General features: G+C 44.5%; 1 protein-coding gene across 1 annotated transcript in view; it reads left to right on the top strand.

The window, feature by feature from the left end:
• Positions 1-12,802, top strand: part of VSIG4 (V-set and immunoglobulin domain containing 4) — a gene marked incomplete at its 3' end in the record, with an annotated part of 110,216 nt that extends 97,414 nt beyond the window's left edge. The window contains exons 12-14 of the mRNA XM_082263275.1: positions 2,872-2,973; positions 6,384-6,405; positions 12,760-12,802. Coding sequence (XP_082119401.1) covers positions 2,872-2,973; positions 6,384-6,405; positions 12,760-12,802 — 167 coding nt within the window. The remainder of the gene's footprint in view (positions 1-2,871; positions 2,974-6,383; positions 6,406-12,759) is intronic.
• Between the last annotated feature and the right edge of the window lie 1,496 nt (positions 12,803-14,298).

The following is a 14,298-nucleotide window of genomic DNA, read 5'->3' as shown; positions in this document are numbered from 1 at the left end:
TATATGAAATTCCCCAAAAAAATGTAAAAATCAAAATTTTTTAACATTTTCGGCCAATTTGTTTTATGCTACATATGTTTGGTAAAAAAATCGCAAAAAGCGTATTTTGATTGGTTTGCGCAAAAGTTATCGCGTTTACTAACAAAGGGAAAGATTTTTGTCATTTTTGGTGTGTGGTTTTTTTTTTTTTTTTTAACAAGTAATGGCGGCGATCTGCGATTTATTTTTTTTTTTGCGGGACTGCAACATTGCGGCGGACAGATCGAACCCTTGACTGACATTTTTGACACTTTTGGGGTTACCAGTGACATTACTGCAGTAATCAGTGCTATACATATGCACTGTTACTGTAAAAATGACACTGGCAGGGAAGGGGTTAACTGTATTGGAGAGGGAGGGGTTAAGTGTGTCCTAGGGGCGTGTTTCTAACTGTGATGGGACATGGCTACTGGTGTAAAAACAGAGATCAACGGTCCTACATAGTAGAACCGTCTGATCTCCATTTTTACACAGGGGAGAATGACAGGCGGCTTGTTTACATTACCCGCTTGCCTTCCTCCCTTCCCGGCGAACGGTCGCGAGTGACCGGCAGACATCGGGTCCGCCGGTCACACGCACTGACTTGTTAGGGAACGAGCCGGGGCTATTGGCTCACAAGCCGGTGACAGGCTAGTGACGTACCGGTACGTCACTTTGCCTGGCCGGGGCTGACCGCCGCAGTATATATACTTGCGGCAGTCGGCAAGTGGTTAATATTACTATTTAAATCGTACATTGATTAGGCACTTATCACTTTATGATATTGAAGTTTAGCACTTTTTGCGCCAATTTTTGTTGCTTATCCTGTTGCTGCATCCATTTTGTAGTTAGTTGGCAGCTAGTGCATACTTCTTTACTCTCATGCCAGCCTTAGATTTCCCTGGCGCTAGATCCATACTTTAACACGGTACTTACGCAGCGTTTTTTTTTAATTTGCAAATTTTTGGGGAAAAAAAATACATTTCAATTAATTTTAATGCACAAAAACACAATATAATACCCAACTGTTTGGTAAAGTACAAAAGATAATGAGTAAACAGATACCCAACATGTCATGCTTTAGTGCCGGTTCACACTATAGCGTGTGCGGCGATCGCATGTAATATCGGAGCGCACTGCTCCTTCATTACATGCGATCGGATGTGCAGTGCGAATTCAGCCATACACTTTGTATGGCTAAATTCGCACTGCACCCGCACAAAAGACGCACATGACCCTTTTTTTCAGCCGCATCAGGATCGGATCGCACAGTGGTTCACACTTGTGCTATCCGATCCTGTGCGAACTGTCAGATCGCACTGCGGGGTGTCGTTAACATTTAATTGACACCCCCTGCCTATCGCATATGGCAGTGTGAACTGCCAGATGTGCGTTTGCGATGCGGGAACAGGCTGCGAATTCGCAGCCTTCCCGCATCGCACAAGTGTGACCCGGCACTTAAAAAAATTGCATACGCCTGTGGAATGGCAACAAACAACGGTACTCATCCATAGATGACCCAGCCTTTACAGTTACACAGGAGGTCTGGTGCTAGAATTGTTGCTCTCACTATAACGTTTGCGGCACTACTTCACATGTGTGATGCGCACACCATTTACATATGCGTACGGGACCTACATATGCATTTGCCTTTGCATGGGGGATGGAGGCACCTTAAAACGTTTTTTTTTTCATTTAATTATTTATGATATTTAATTTTTTTTTATTTTATTTTTTTACACTGTCCTCATCGCTTCTGGTTTCTTAGACCATAGAGATGATTGGGAACTTCCGGCTCTCAGTCACCTCTATGGCAAGCCGGTATGGAATCACTGACTTCAGTCACGGGCTCCCCGTTGGTACAGGAGGGCCCACAAGGCAGCAGAAGTCGGCAGAGGGGACCCCTTCCACCACATGTAAAAGGGATCTAGCAGCTAATTAGCCACTAGGATTACTTTTACATTATAGAGCATCTCCGGCTGAAAAAAGAAGATACCAGGGTCATGGCCCCCGCTAAAACTATTTCAACCTGTGGACATAACTGTTAACATTGTAGGTCAGTGGGAAATGTGGTCATCTCTTATAGTACTCATTCCAGTGTCATCAAAACAGATGTGGACAGCCTGTGAAAGACAGCTGAACCAAGCACACTGTGCATAGCACACCTGTAAACTCTGCTCTCTGTATGTAGCACACTCCTCAACTCTGCACTCTGTATGTAGCACACTCCTCAACCCTGCACTCTGTATACAGCACACCCCTGATCTCTGCACTTTGTATGTTGCACACCCCTGAACCTTGCACTTTGTACACAGTACACCTCTGAACTCTGCAATCTGTGCATAGGGAACCCCTAAGACTGGACTCAAAATGTAGCACACCCCTGAACTTTGCACTCGATACACAGCACCCCTCTAAACTCTGCAATCTGTGCATAGGGCATCCTTAAACTCTGTACACAGCACCCCTCTAAACTCTGCAATCTGTGCATAGGGCATCCTTAAACTCTGTACACAGCACCCCTCTAAACTCTGCACTCTGTACACAGCACTCCTCTGAACTCTGTGCATAGGGTACCCTTGAAACTGCACTCAGAATGTAACACACCCCTGAACTCTGCACTCTGTGCATAGGGCACAACTGTACTGTGAAATATGCGCAGAGCGCATCCCTGAACTCTCCGCAGAAGGCATCCCTAGACTCTGCGCAGAACGCATCCTTAGACTCTGCGCTCTGTGCAGTGGACTAGACAAACAGTCCTTTTTTTTAAAGCAGACTGTCAATCTGCTTTCCCATATTAGGGCAGAGTATTAATATTTGAGAAATAACGTTTTTCTTTTGTTTTCTCGACAGGCACTGGAATATTTTTCTACATAGTTCTCATTGGTTTACTCTGTATAGTATCGGTTTTAATCGTCACTCTTATTCTGTTCGTCAGAAGGAGGCAAAGGAAGAGTAAGTTGCTGTAAAATTGCTGTAGATGTCATGCATGTATATCAAAAAATGCATTAACAAATTATAAAAAAAAAAAAAAATGGTGATGGTTTGTCCCAGTAACGACCTTCATATTGTGTGCATAATATATCCTGTTTGTCCTTAAAATGAATAGGATTCATGTTTTCCTGCACGTGTTGATCAACATCATTGATGTGGAATTCAGGTGTCAAACTGCGTTTCTCTAGATGTGACTCCTTTTACTTTATAATGTATCTTTGGAGTGTACTGTTTGCTTATTGCTTGGAAGTTCCTATTTATGTTGTACAAGACACCGTGTTGACTGCTTTATGAAGGATTGCTAATAGCAGATAACCACATTTTACCTTTACGTTTCTAATTAGTTTTGCTATGTTTCGCCATTTATTCAAGTGGCTTCCTCAGTTCAAATTTTGGAACATATCCAGTCCCACGTGGTCATCACTAGACCCCAACACCTGGGCCACATGCCTCAAGGTCTCCTACTTACTGGGTGCTTCTAGTCTAAAGACACCCAGCTGCATCATTCATTCACAGAGCTCTGGGAATGAATGAACTACAAGTCCCATCTGGCACCTCAGCAGATGTGCTTGTACTTTGAATGGGCTGCGAGTGCGCTGATCAGCACGCTCATATAGCTCATTCATTCTTTTAGCTTTGCAACAGAATGCCTATAGAGGGGTATGGGCACAAAACTAGAGGAAGCCTGTGCAGGAGCCTGATATTGCTTGCGGGTACAATGCTTCTTAGGCTCCTGTAAAAAAAAAAAAATATGTATGTGTGTGTGTGTGTGTGTGTGTGTGTGTGTGTGTGTGTGTATATATATATATATATATATATATATATATATATAGTATATGTACAGTATATATGTATGCACCTTTTATACCTGGAAAATCATGTGCCTTTATTTTTTTAAGGTGAACTTTAATTAGGATTATAGAAAGAAAGTGGGGGGAGATCAGTGCCGGGACAAGGTCATCTAGAGCTCAGGGTGAACATGCCATACTGCACCCTCCCAGGATGTATGAGCATTGTGTTTTAGCAAAAAAAGGGGCACTAATCTGCATGCTTCCCCCCAAGCATAAATTTCCCCTTCTCCTAGCTTAAATCTTTTCCCCCCACCCCCCCCCCAGCACAAATGTCCCCCCCCCCCCAAAAAAAAAAAAACCCTCATAGCCAAAATCCTCTACCCCTTAAATTCCCTTTAATCCCCTCCTCCACCCACATCCTCTTCCCCTACCCCAGCACAAATTTCCCTTCAATCTACCTCCTAGCCCAAATACCCCCAATCATCCTTACTAGCACAACCCCCCCCCCCCCCCCAAAAAAAAAGAAAAATCCCCTCCTAGCACAATTTCCCATCCCTCTACCACATCACCTCTTCTAGCACAAACCCTCCTCCTAGCATAAATACTCTTCCCCCATCCTCCCTCCCAACACAAATCCCCCTAAATCATCTCTTCCAGCACATCCCCCTAAATTTCTCCTCCTAGAACACATCTTTCCCCCTGCTGCCCCCTAATTTCCCCTCCCAACACAAATCCCCTCCCCCTCAATCTATTTGCAGTGCCCCCCACCTCACTTGATAACATAGTGCCCGGGGCAGCCAATATTAGATATGTAGCACCCTACAGGTAGGTGCAAGGTAAATGTATAGAGGGCCTTGTCTGCTTAACAGCAGGGCTGTGATTTGTTAGGTAGAGTGTCAGGGCTTCCAGGTGTGCCTGCTGAAGGGAGAAGTATCCCCACTGGCTCCTGTGAGAGGATTCTCATAGGGCAGTGTGGGAAGCCCAATCAGGGGACCAATCCAGGCTTGTAACTACCCCACAATGCAGATTAGGCTGCAAAGGATTCTGGGAGTGGGTATAAGTTTGGGGGAAGTGCGTGACAGGTTGTCTTTGGCGGGAGTCCCAGGAAGGAGAGTGCGGCTGTCTCTCCTCCTGTCTGAGGAAGGTGGATGTCTCGGGGTGTCGCCTGAGTGTCCAGAGCGTGCTGAGTGAGCTGAGGGGATCCGGTGTGCCAAGAGCCTACAGAGGGCGAGAGGGGTCCAGTCTCAGGAAAGCCTACACAGGTCGTGAGTACTGAGGATTGCCCCTGGGGGTATGCCTGAAGCTAGAGGGGACCACTCCAAAAGAGGTTCTGGGATCCAGTGCCAGCTAGTTGTAAAGGGGGTACCTTTCATGTGCGGGAGTGACGTCTCGCTGATCCGGCCAGTCACACAGCCGGAGTCCGCGGACCTGGATAGAAGACGGGCGAAGATGGATGCTGCCTCCAGCAGGGACAACGAGGGCTTTGTTTGCCAGTAGGTTTCACATAATGTGCTAGTATGCGATGCAAACTAGCACATTATACCTTTACTTTGCATGTCAGGAAAAGGAAAAAAATAAAAAGAGGCAGCGTTTACTTCCTCTTTAATAACATTATGGGCCTCTGGGCAAAGTCATTCACTGGTGCCTTGATTCCCACGGGTCATCCTTTCCTATTCATCCCATTTAATTGGAGCAGTACACATCCCGCCCATGCAAACATCAGTTGTAGTCAGATGCTCCATTCCTCCTTAACCCCTGAAAAGCGCCAGAGGAACGCCAGAAAGTGCAGGAGGAAAGTAAAAGGGGGAAATGTCATTCCAATTGTAGATTTAGCCCAGTGACGGGCTGCTGCTGTCCCTGCAGCTCAGATTCTGGGACTTTGCCGGGAACATGGCCATCCTTGGACAGCTTAGTAAAAAACGTGATTGTCCCGGAAAATCCGGGACAGTTGGCAAATATGATGTAATGCAAGATTATCATGGGGCCCCCATGCACCTGGGGCCCCTGGGCGGTGCCTATGCGTTAAGACGGCCCTGCCCCATCCATCTGTTTTTAGCAGATCGTATGTCGGGGGGTGTCAATGGACACATGTCTGTTGACTCCTACTGCTCCATAGAGAAACTGGTGGGTCCGATCGGGTCTGCCTGAAAAACTGATGGGGCCTTAGGGATCACAGGGATCACAGGTGTTCCGTACATCTCTGTGCAGGCAAGTCCCATCAATGTCATTTGGGATGCCACGGCTGCACGAACACTGCTCTCAGTTTGACATCTGTATGGATGGAGGTGCATGCCTCTGAATGCAGTTAATATGAGGCCATGCATGCGCATAAATGTCAAATTGAGAGCAGTGTCTATGTTCGTGCACCATAGCATCCCAATTGACTTACCTGCACAGAGATGCAGGGAACAACCCCACACGGGCAATACTGTAGTACCCTTCTTGTGAACAAGGCTTTGGAGGAGCTGCTGTAGTTACCCACATCAAACCATTCGTATTCAAGAGAAAAAGATAATACTAATAAATACACACCGTCTAAAATTTGTGATAATGATTTTCTCTTCTTTTTTTTTTTTTCAGATTTCAACTACGACTTACCCAGGTAAGTTCAAGAAAAAAAATCTTTTTGTACTCTTAAAGGAACTGGTGTGTGTTTTTGCATTAGCAAAATTTTGCCTTTTTTAGGGTAGGGATGGAAAATTATAGTAATTTTTGGTGGTTTTTAGGTATACAATGGGCTTAAAGTTTATTGCCTTTTAATTTTTAAAACTTGCTTTGTTTTTTTTGGGATTTTTCTTTTACACAAAAGGTACACTTCAAAACCGGCATTTTTATCCCCTTCCTCCCCAGGCCAATTTTCAATTGAACAGACAAGGACTCACTGCTCAAGGTGGTGTAATTGCCTGATGACTCACACAGGTGCATGCCCCGGCTCGCCTCCGTGAAAACTTGATAAAGGAAAAGGAATTGGCAGCACTCCGGGTTGAGTCAAAATCCAGATTTATTGACTGGACATCCAAATAATGACAAGGTAGATCCGTTTCACACACTGACTGTGTGCTTAATCATTACCAGATTACCATTAATGATTAAGCACACAGTCAGTGTGTGAAACGCGTCTACCTTGTCACGATTGTCATTATTTGGATGTCCAGTCAATAAATCTGGATTTTGACTCAACCCGGAGTGCTGCCAATTCCTTTTCCTTTATCAAGGCCAATTTTCAGCTTTCAGTGTTCTCACACTTTGAATGACAATTGTGCTGTCATGCAACACTGTACCCAAACTACATTTTTATAATTTTGTGCACACAAATAGAGCTTTCTTTTGGTGGTATTTAACCGCTTTACAACTACCCACTGCAGTTATACTGCGGCAGGCAGCCGCTCTTGGGCAAACTAACGTAGCTATACGTCGACCGCGAGCAGAAGGCTAGGGGGCGATCACGTGCCGCCAGCGGCAAGGAAGCCGATGCAGCGGGCAGGGGGCTTTGATTGCCGCCTGACACCCGCGATCGCTCCCAGCTGAGAGATTATGGTCAGCTGTTGTAAACACAGCTGACCGTTCTTCTCCCTGGAATGATCATAGAGCCCCTGTGATCCTTCTATAGAGACACAGGTCTCTATAGTCATTTCACAAGCCACGCCCCCCTCAGTTAGAATCACTCTCCTAGGCTCACATTTAACCCCTTGATCACCCACACTGTTAACCCCTTCCCTGCCAGTGTAATTTTTACAGTAACAGTGCATATTTTTAGCACTGATTACTGTAGTAATGTCACTGGTCCCCCCCAAAAGTGTCACAAATGTCAGTCAGGGGTCCAATCTGTCCGCCGCAATGTCGCAGTCCTGCAAAAAATCGCAAATCACTGCCATTACTAAAAAAAAAAAACAATAAAAATTACATAAATCTTTCCAGTAGTTAGTAGAGACGATAACTTTTGCGCATGCCAATTAAAATACGCTGATTGCGATTTTTTTTTTTTTTACAAAAAATATGTAGCAGAAAACAAATTGGCCTAAAATGTTAAAAAATTTAGATTTTTTTAGATAATTTTTTTAGATAATTTTTTTTTTTTGGGGGGGGGGGGGGAAATGTCATATAGCAGAATGAGAAAAATATTGTTTTATTTTTCAAAATTGTCGCTCTTTTTTTGTTTATAGCGGAAAAAATAAAAATCGCACAGGTGATCAAATACCACCAAAAGAAAGTTCTCTTTGTGGGGAAAAAAAGGACATCAATTTTATTTGGGTACAGCTTTGCACGACCGCGCAAATGTCCATTAAATTAACACAGTGCCGAAACGCAAAATATGGCCTGGTCAGGAAGGGGGCAAATCCTTCCGGTCCTGAAGTGGTTAAAGTGGAACTCCACCCAAAAGGGGAAGTTCCGATTTAAGGAGTCATCCCTCGCTCCTCTTGCACAATTGGCACTTTTGAGGAGCAGGTACCTAATTTTGACAGGTACCTGCTCCCCTCCCACTTCCGTTCCGAGCACTACGGCAAATGGCAACGGAAGTTCCTCCTCCCTCCCTCACCCCCGCAGTCTTCTGGGACACTGACAGGTCCCAGAAGACTGCATCCACCAGTCAGGATGCACAGCACGACTCGCGCATGCGCAGTGGACACCCGGCTGTGAAGCCACAAGCTGCCACAGCCAGGTGCCCATCATGAAGATGCGGCACTGCCGAGGGAGGATGGAGAATGAAGACGGCTGGGGTGAGATCACCGCTGGACCGTGGGGCAGGGGAGTGGCTGTTTTTAAAAGTCAGCAGCTACACTTTTTTTTTTTTTTTTTAACATTACATTTTTTATTAAAGTTAAAAGGTATCAATACAAAACTGTGAATAGTTGTTTACAATGATATATTCATTTCAACACAGGAAAGTACTGGAAGAGAGTTTATGGGTGTCTTGATGTTCTCAGACCAGCCTACCCCTAATGGGATCAAACTGTGGGCATAGACTGGACATCATGGTGCATATACATGGAGCGAGAATAAAAAAAAAGAAACAAGAGTAAAATATAAGTTAATAACTACACAAAATGTCAAACCTAAGATCAACATTAGAGATGTGTTGAGAAGCTTTATGGTGAGATAGCCAAATTTGCCATTTATTTTTATAGGTAGTGGTTGAATAGTTCTTATATGCTTCTAGCAATTCGTATTGTGTTTGAGTATTTAGCCTGGAAATGACTGTTGATAAATTAGGTGCATCAGTGGATTTCCACAGAATGGTAATAGTGAGCCTTGCTGCTATTAATATATGGACTACAATTGTTCTATAAACTGTAGTATAAATATCAAGATCAATTCCTAGTAAAGCTGTGGTAGGCATGAGCTTGGATAGATTCCCTGTTAGATTTGCTAAAAAGGAGGAAATCGAATTCCAAAAACTTTGTAAGCATTTACAGCTCCAATGAATATGTAAGAGATTTCCAATCTGTTCGTTGCATCTCCAACATATGGGGGAAGAGGAAGGACATATTTTCGATAATTTATAAGGAGTCGGGTACCATGTATCTTATTTTTTGAGAATTGTCCCAGTGTTCGATACACGAAGAGGATTTACTGATTATCAAAAAAGATTTCTTCCATCTCTCCCAAGAGATTTCTTGAGCTAGATCTTTTTCCCATTTAATCATGGGAATTTTTGGTATTGTACGACTGGGCTACTAATGGATGGATGTTTATTATTCTTAATAAAAAAGTGCCAGATTGGTGAGCGGATTTCTACGTGGTTATTGGGATCAAAATCTATTAATCAGGTGTATTTGTTAATTTTGCTTAAGACTGTTGTTTTATATTGTGAGGGTAGGTTTTTAAATTAATGCAAGCCCTGTTTGACCCATTCGCCCACCGATAGGCAGATATTACAATAGTTTATTACTCCTGTTTGGCTTGAAACTTTAGTAATATTAGTCAGATGTTTAGTTTTCGATAGGATGTGTTTCCACGCTGTTATTGTAGATCTGATACTTAAGAGATTGGGTATGTTCATTTTATGAAGAGTAAGGCTAGCAATTATTAAGTCATAAAGATTGTAACCTTTGGTAGCCTCTCCTTCAATGCTTAACCATAGTTTGTCTTCTGGGGAGGAGAACCGGAATTTTAATTGGTTTAGTAGGGTAGCATAATAGTCGTTTTTGATATCTGGTAAATCCGTACCCCCTAGTTATTTATTGGTGGTTAATATTGAGAACGCTACCCTAGGTTTTTTACCATTCCAAATTAATTTTGAAAGGTTTGTATTCAGTCCCACAAAAAAACGAGCAGGAATTGGAATAGGTAAAGATGAAAAAAGTACTTCATTTTTGGCAATGTTTGCATTTTAAATGCCGCTATTTTACCGACCCAAGATGGATTTTTTGTATGTTTTGTATGTTTTGTAACTCCTTGTTGACTTGGTCTAAAAGAGCAAGGAAATTATCCTCATAAATCTTAGTTGGTAGAAAGCTGGGTTGGACCACTAAGTAAGTTGTCGAGGGTCCATCCCAGTTATATGCATAGGTCATGCGTAATTTGCCAACGAGATCTGAAGGGAGGTTCATAGGGGGAACAAAGCATTTATTTTGGTTAATTTTGTAGTATGATACTTCTCCAAATTGATCCAAGGCTCCTTTCCCACGGGCAGTGCGCCCGACGGAGTCCGTTTTGCTCAGTGGGGATCGATCCGCCGATCCCTGCTGCGCAGGCGGATTTAAAGCTCCCTCTCCGCTCTGTGTGCAGAGACGGGGCTGTCAGAGCCCCGCTCTCCTCTATGGGAGATTGGATGATAATGGACCGCCTGTCTGTGTTCATCCGATTTTATCTGATCCGATCCTCCAGACGGATGGAAAATAGGATTTCATGGACAGGATTGGATCGGACAGCAGCTGGTGTCAGCGAGGATGTCTCCGCTGACATCCACTGCTCCATAGGGCTGCATGGAGCATCCGATCCGGTCCATCTAAAAAACTGATAGGTGGATCGGATTGGAAAGCCCGTGTGAAAGGGACCAAATAGTTCTTGGACAGCTTACAAGGAAGAATTAGGATTGGTTATTGTGATAATTATATCATCCGGAAATAATCCCAATTTGTGTTCATATTGACCTATTGTTATACCTTTTGATATCGGGGGAGGTTCATATGTATTCTGCTAGTGGTTCTATCGCTAAAGAAAAGATTATCAGGGAAAATGGGCAACCTTGCCTGGTACGGTTTGTTAAGGTGTAACTTCTAGATATAATACCTAATGTAAAAACTTTTGCTGTGGGTTGTATGTAGAGTGCCATTATAGGTGTGTAATACTACTCCCTTGGGAGCTGCTGGTTACAGGTTCCCCTGGGTTAACATTTTCCCAAGTGTTAGCTCAGTCAGGAAACAGTCCAGGGGCTTTGGTTTTTTGTGTTTTTATTGAGAACTTGGGTAGGAGAAGGGAATGAGGGGGATATTCCAACTTATATAACTATGCACAATCTGCTGGGACGACTGAATATTACTGAATGCGGCAAGGCCGCTGCTTTACCTTGGCAATAGCGATGAAATAGTGATAAATGGACCGCTTTAGATAAGCTGTACTGTACTGCAGAACACACTTCAGGGCCCTTCTTGGCACCCCCTTTTGTTCCTATTCTTCAGGGCTTTGTACTTGGCACCCCCTTTACTATCATACTGTCCATGTGAGCTAGCTCCTTGATCCCGGGACTTCACTGGAGTGGCCCCCCTTCCTGGGCCAGACCCTTTGGCAGGTCCATCAGTACTCACGGACACTGTTTTTCCCCAAAAGACTCTGCCAGAAGCTCCACCGTCAGCACTCTGGTTCCTCTGCAGCTCAGCTCCACACCTGGTTCACTAGGCCGACTGCCTAAGACCACTTTCCTCTCACTCTGCAGGAGGAGAGACAGCCGTCCACCTCCTCCTGGGACTCTGCTTCCCGCCAAAGACGCCCTGTCACATGTCCCCCTGGCTTTTATGAGCAATCCCAGGATGCATTGCAAGAATGCTTTCCCACTGGGACTCCCACAAAAGCCAATGTGTCACTGGCTGGGTTTCCTCCACTGTCCAACAAGCTCCCTCATTGGATACAGTGGAGACACTCCCTCAGACCCAGTGAATCACACCTGGAGACATGCAACAGACAACCTAACAGATCAGGCTCCCCTGATAAGCAGAAAGAGCAATAAAGATGCGTTTTCCTAGCACCTACCTAGGAGGGTGCTACATCCACCCTCCACCAAAAATGAGCCACGTCCCATTGACTCTGTGGCAGCCGCCCCCTACAAAAATCCTATCAAAAAACCTAGGAGTATCCCACAAACCTGGAAAGGGGGAAAAAGGAAATAAACATATATACAAAATAAATTAAATTAAAAAATATATGTACATCTGCTGTGCAAAATATACACCAAGTGCATTTAAGAAAATGCACCCCCACCAAACAAAACTCTGCTTGGTGAGTAATTTAAACATCCTGACTAACTATCTCTAAAATGGTGTTTCCTGCAAGGAAAAAGAAAGGGTTAAACATCTCACAAATATACAGTGGTTACTGCTATCTAAATCCTTACAGTGATGAGAAGACCCTCCCCACAGGGGCGACCTTCTCATCCTAATCCCTGACTACTGCAGCCAACATCTTTGGTAGCCCTTGACACTGAGATCAGGCCTCTTCTCCAAAATGGGTCAAATCCTGCCACTAACTACCTGTTTTAGTCTTTTGCAATCCTCCTGAAGGGGATCGGTCACTGGAGCCTGAGCGACCATACATCCCCCGGAGGGAAAAAAAAGAACCTCTTCAGGGGTCCCTTCGCAACAACAGGGTACCCCTCACCAAACTCTTGGTAGGCTTGCCTGCCTCTTCCTGGGCAGCCATTTATCATAGTTCCAGGTCTGGCACATTGGCCCAAGTAGTTCATCTGGAACCCGAGGTAGAACCTTGAATATTGATTTCCACTCTTGGTTTTGTAATCCAGGACCCTGGCCCGATGGCCCGAAGGGTCTGTGGAACAGCAGTAAGGACCTGTTCCAATTTCTGTAGAGGGACGGTCCTCCAGTTTGAGTCCATTGAAAGTGACTCAGTATCTCCCAACCTCTTCTGCAAAGGTAGAAGTGGAAAGGGTAGTAGAAAGGGGACATGCATCCCAACAGCAACAACTGAAACTTGTCTTAGCTCAGTTCTGAATGTAGGTTAGCCAGCCATTTTCCTTTTTGGAGTGTTTATCTTCTCTCTGGAAAGTCCTCTTTAAATGTAATGGTCCGGGTGAGGAATTCTGATAAGTTTCCCATGTTCATCTCAGACACGGACCAACCAGGCCTGGCCCAATCCGTCTGGGTGGTGAACCACCTGGACCGCCCATAATTCCATGGTTTTGACGGCTAAGAAATTCTTCCAGAGATCTGCCCTGGTGGAGTTCCTGTAGGGGTTGGGGACGAACAGGAAGTCCCATTTGACCTCATCACGCCAAGACTCTCTCTTTTCTTCAATTTCCAGCATGACCTCCCGTGGAGCGTAAGGGTAATCGTACCCGTATTCCATGGCAACCTTTCTCTGTAGCCATTGCTGCATTCTTGAGAACCTGGGAAGGGTTTTCCGGTTCCCTCTCCCAGCTGGAGAAAATGGGGACACTTTATCGCCTGATCAGGGAGTTGTAGGCCTCATTTTGATCCCGAGCTCGGCATAGTTCTTGGGTGGGGTTAAATCTGGCACCCGACTGGCATAGGCCTCACAGAACCCCAAACTCTGGGCGAGCTCCCCCCTTACCGCAGAGTCCCTAGTTTCCTCATTAGGCGTCTCTATTGCATCAGGACATGGTGGACTGTTCTGCTCCTCAGATCCCCGGTCCCATTCAGTCACATCCTCTGACTTCCAGACATCAACCCCCTCTTCTAGGGATCCAAACCGATTCTGAAAGCTTGGAGACCCCACACTGATTTCCAGTGTGATTGGAGCATGGTCTGACCAAATAATGTTGTGGATGCGGGCTCCTGTGATCTTTGGCAGAAGTCTGTCTGTGGTGAAAAAAATGTATTCTGGAATATGTTCTATGCACATGAGAGAAAAAAGTATAGTCTCTTTCTGTACTGTGTAAACATCTCCATGGATCATACAGGTTTTCCGTAGAGAAGATAGAGTGTAAACCAGCTCTGGTTTTAGTACTCCTATCGGAGGTGTCCATATTGTGATCCATCAGGGCAATGAAGTCACCACAAATAATGAGGCCACCTTGTTGTATTTTCCGTGCTTTTTTGATGATTTTTTGGATAAACTGATGAGGTTTTTTTCGTTGGGGGCATATAGGTTGACGATTGTGTATATCAAATTGTCTATAGAAGCTACCAAGATTATAGATCTTCTTGGGGTGTCAGTTTTAAGATCCATTAGTTGGAAGGAAACGGTGTCCTTAATTGCTGTGATTACTCCACTTTTTATTTTTGTTATTGGATACAAATATGTGTGGGAATTTATGATGGTTGAATTTGGATGATTTGTCCATTGCGAAATGGAATTCTTG

The sequence above is a fragment of the Pelophylax lessonae genome (assembly GCF_965119305.1).
Source record: "Pelophylax lessonae genome assembly, chromosome: 7".
NCBI lineage: Eukaryota > Metazoa > Chordata > Amphibia > Anura > Ranidae > Pelophylax > Pelophylax lessonae.
Note: the sequence above shows the minus strand (reverse complement) of the source record. Positions and strands in the feature narration are given on the sequence as shown.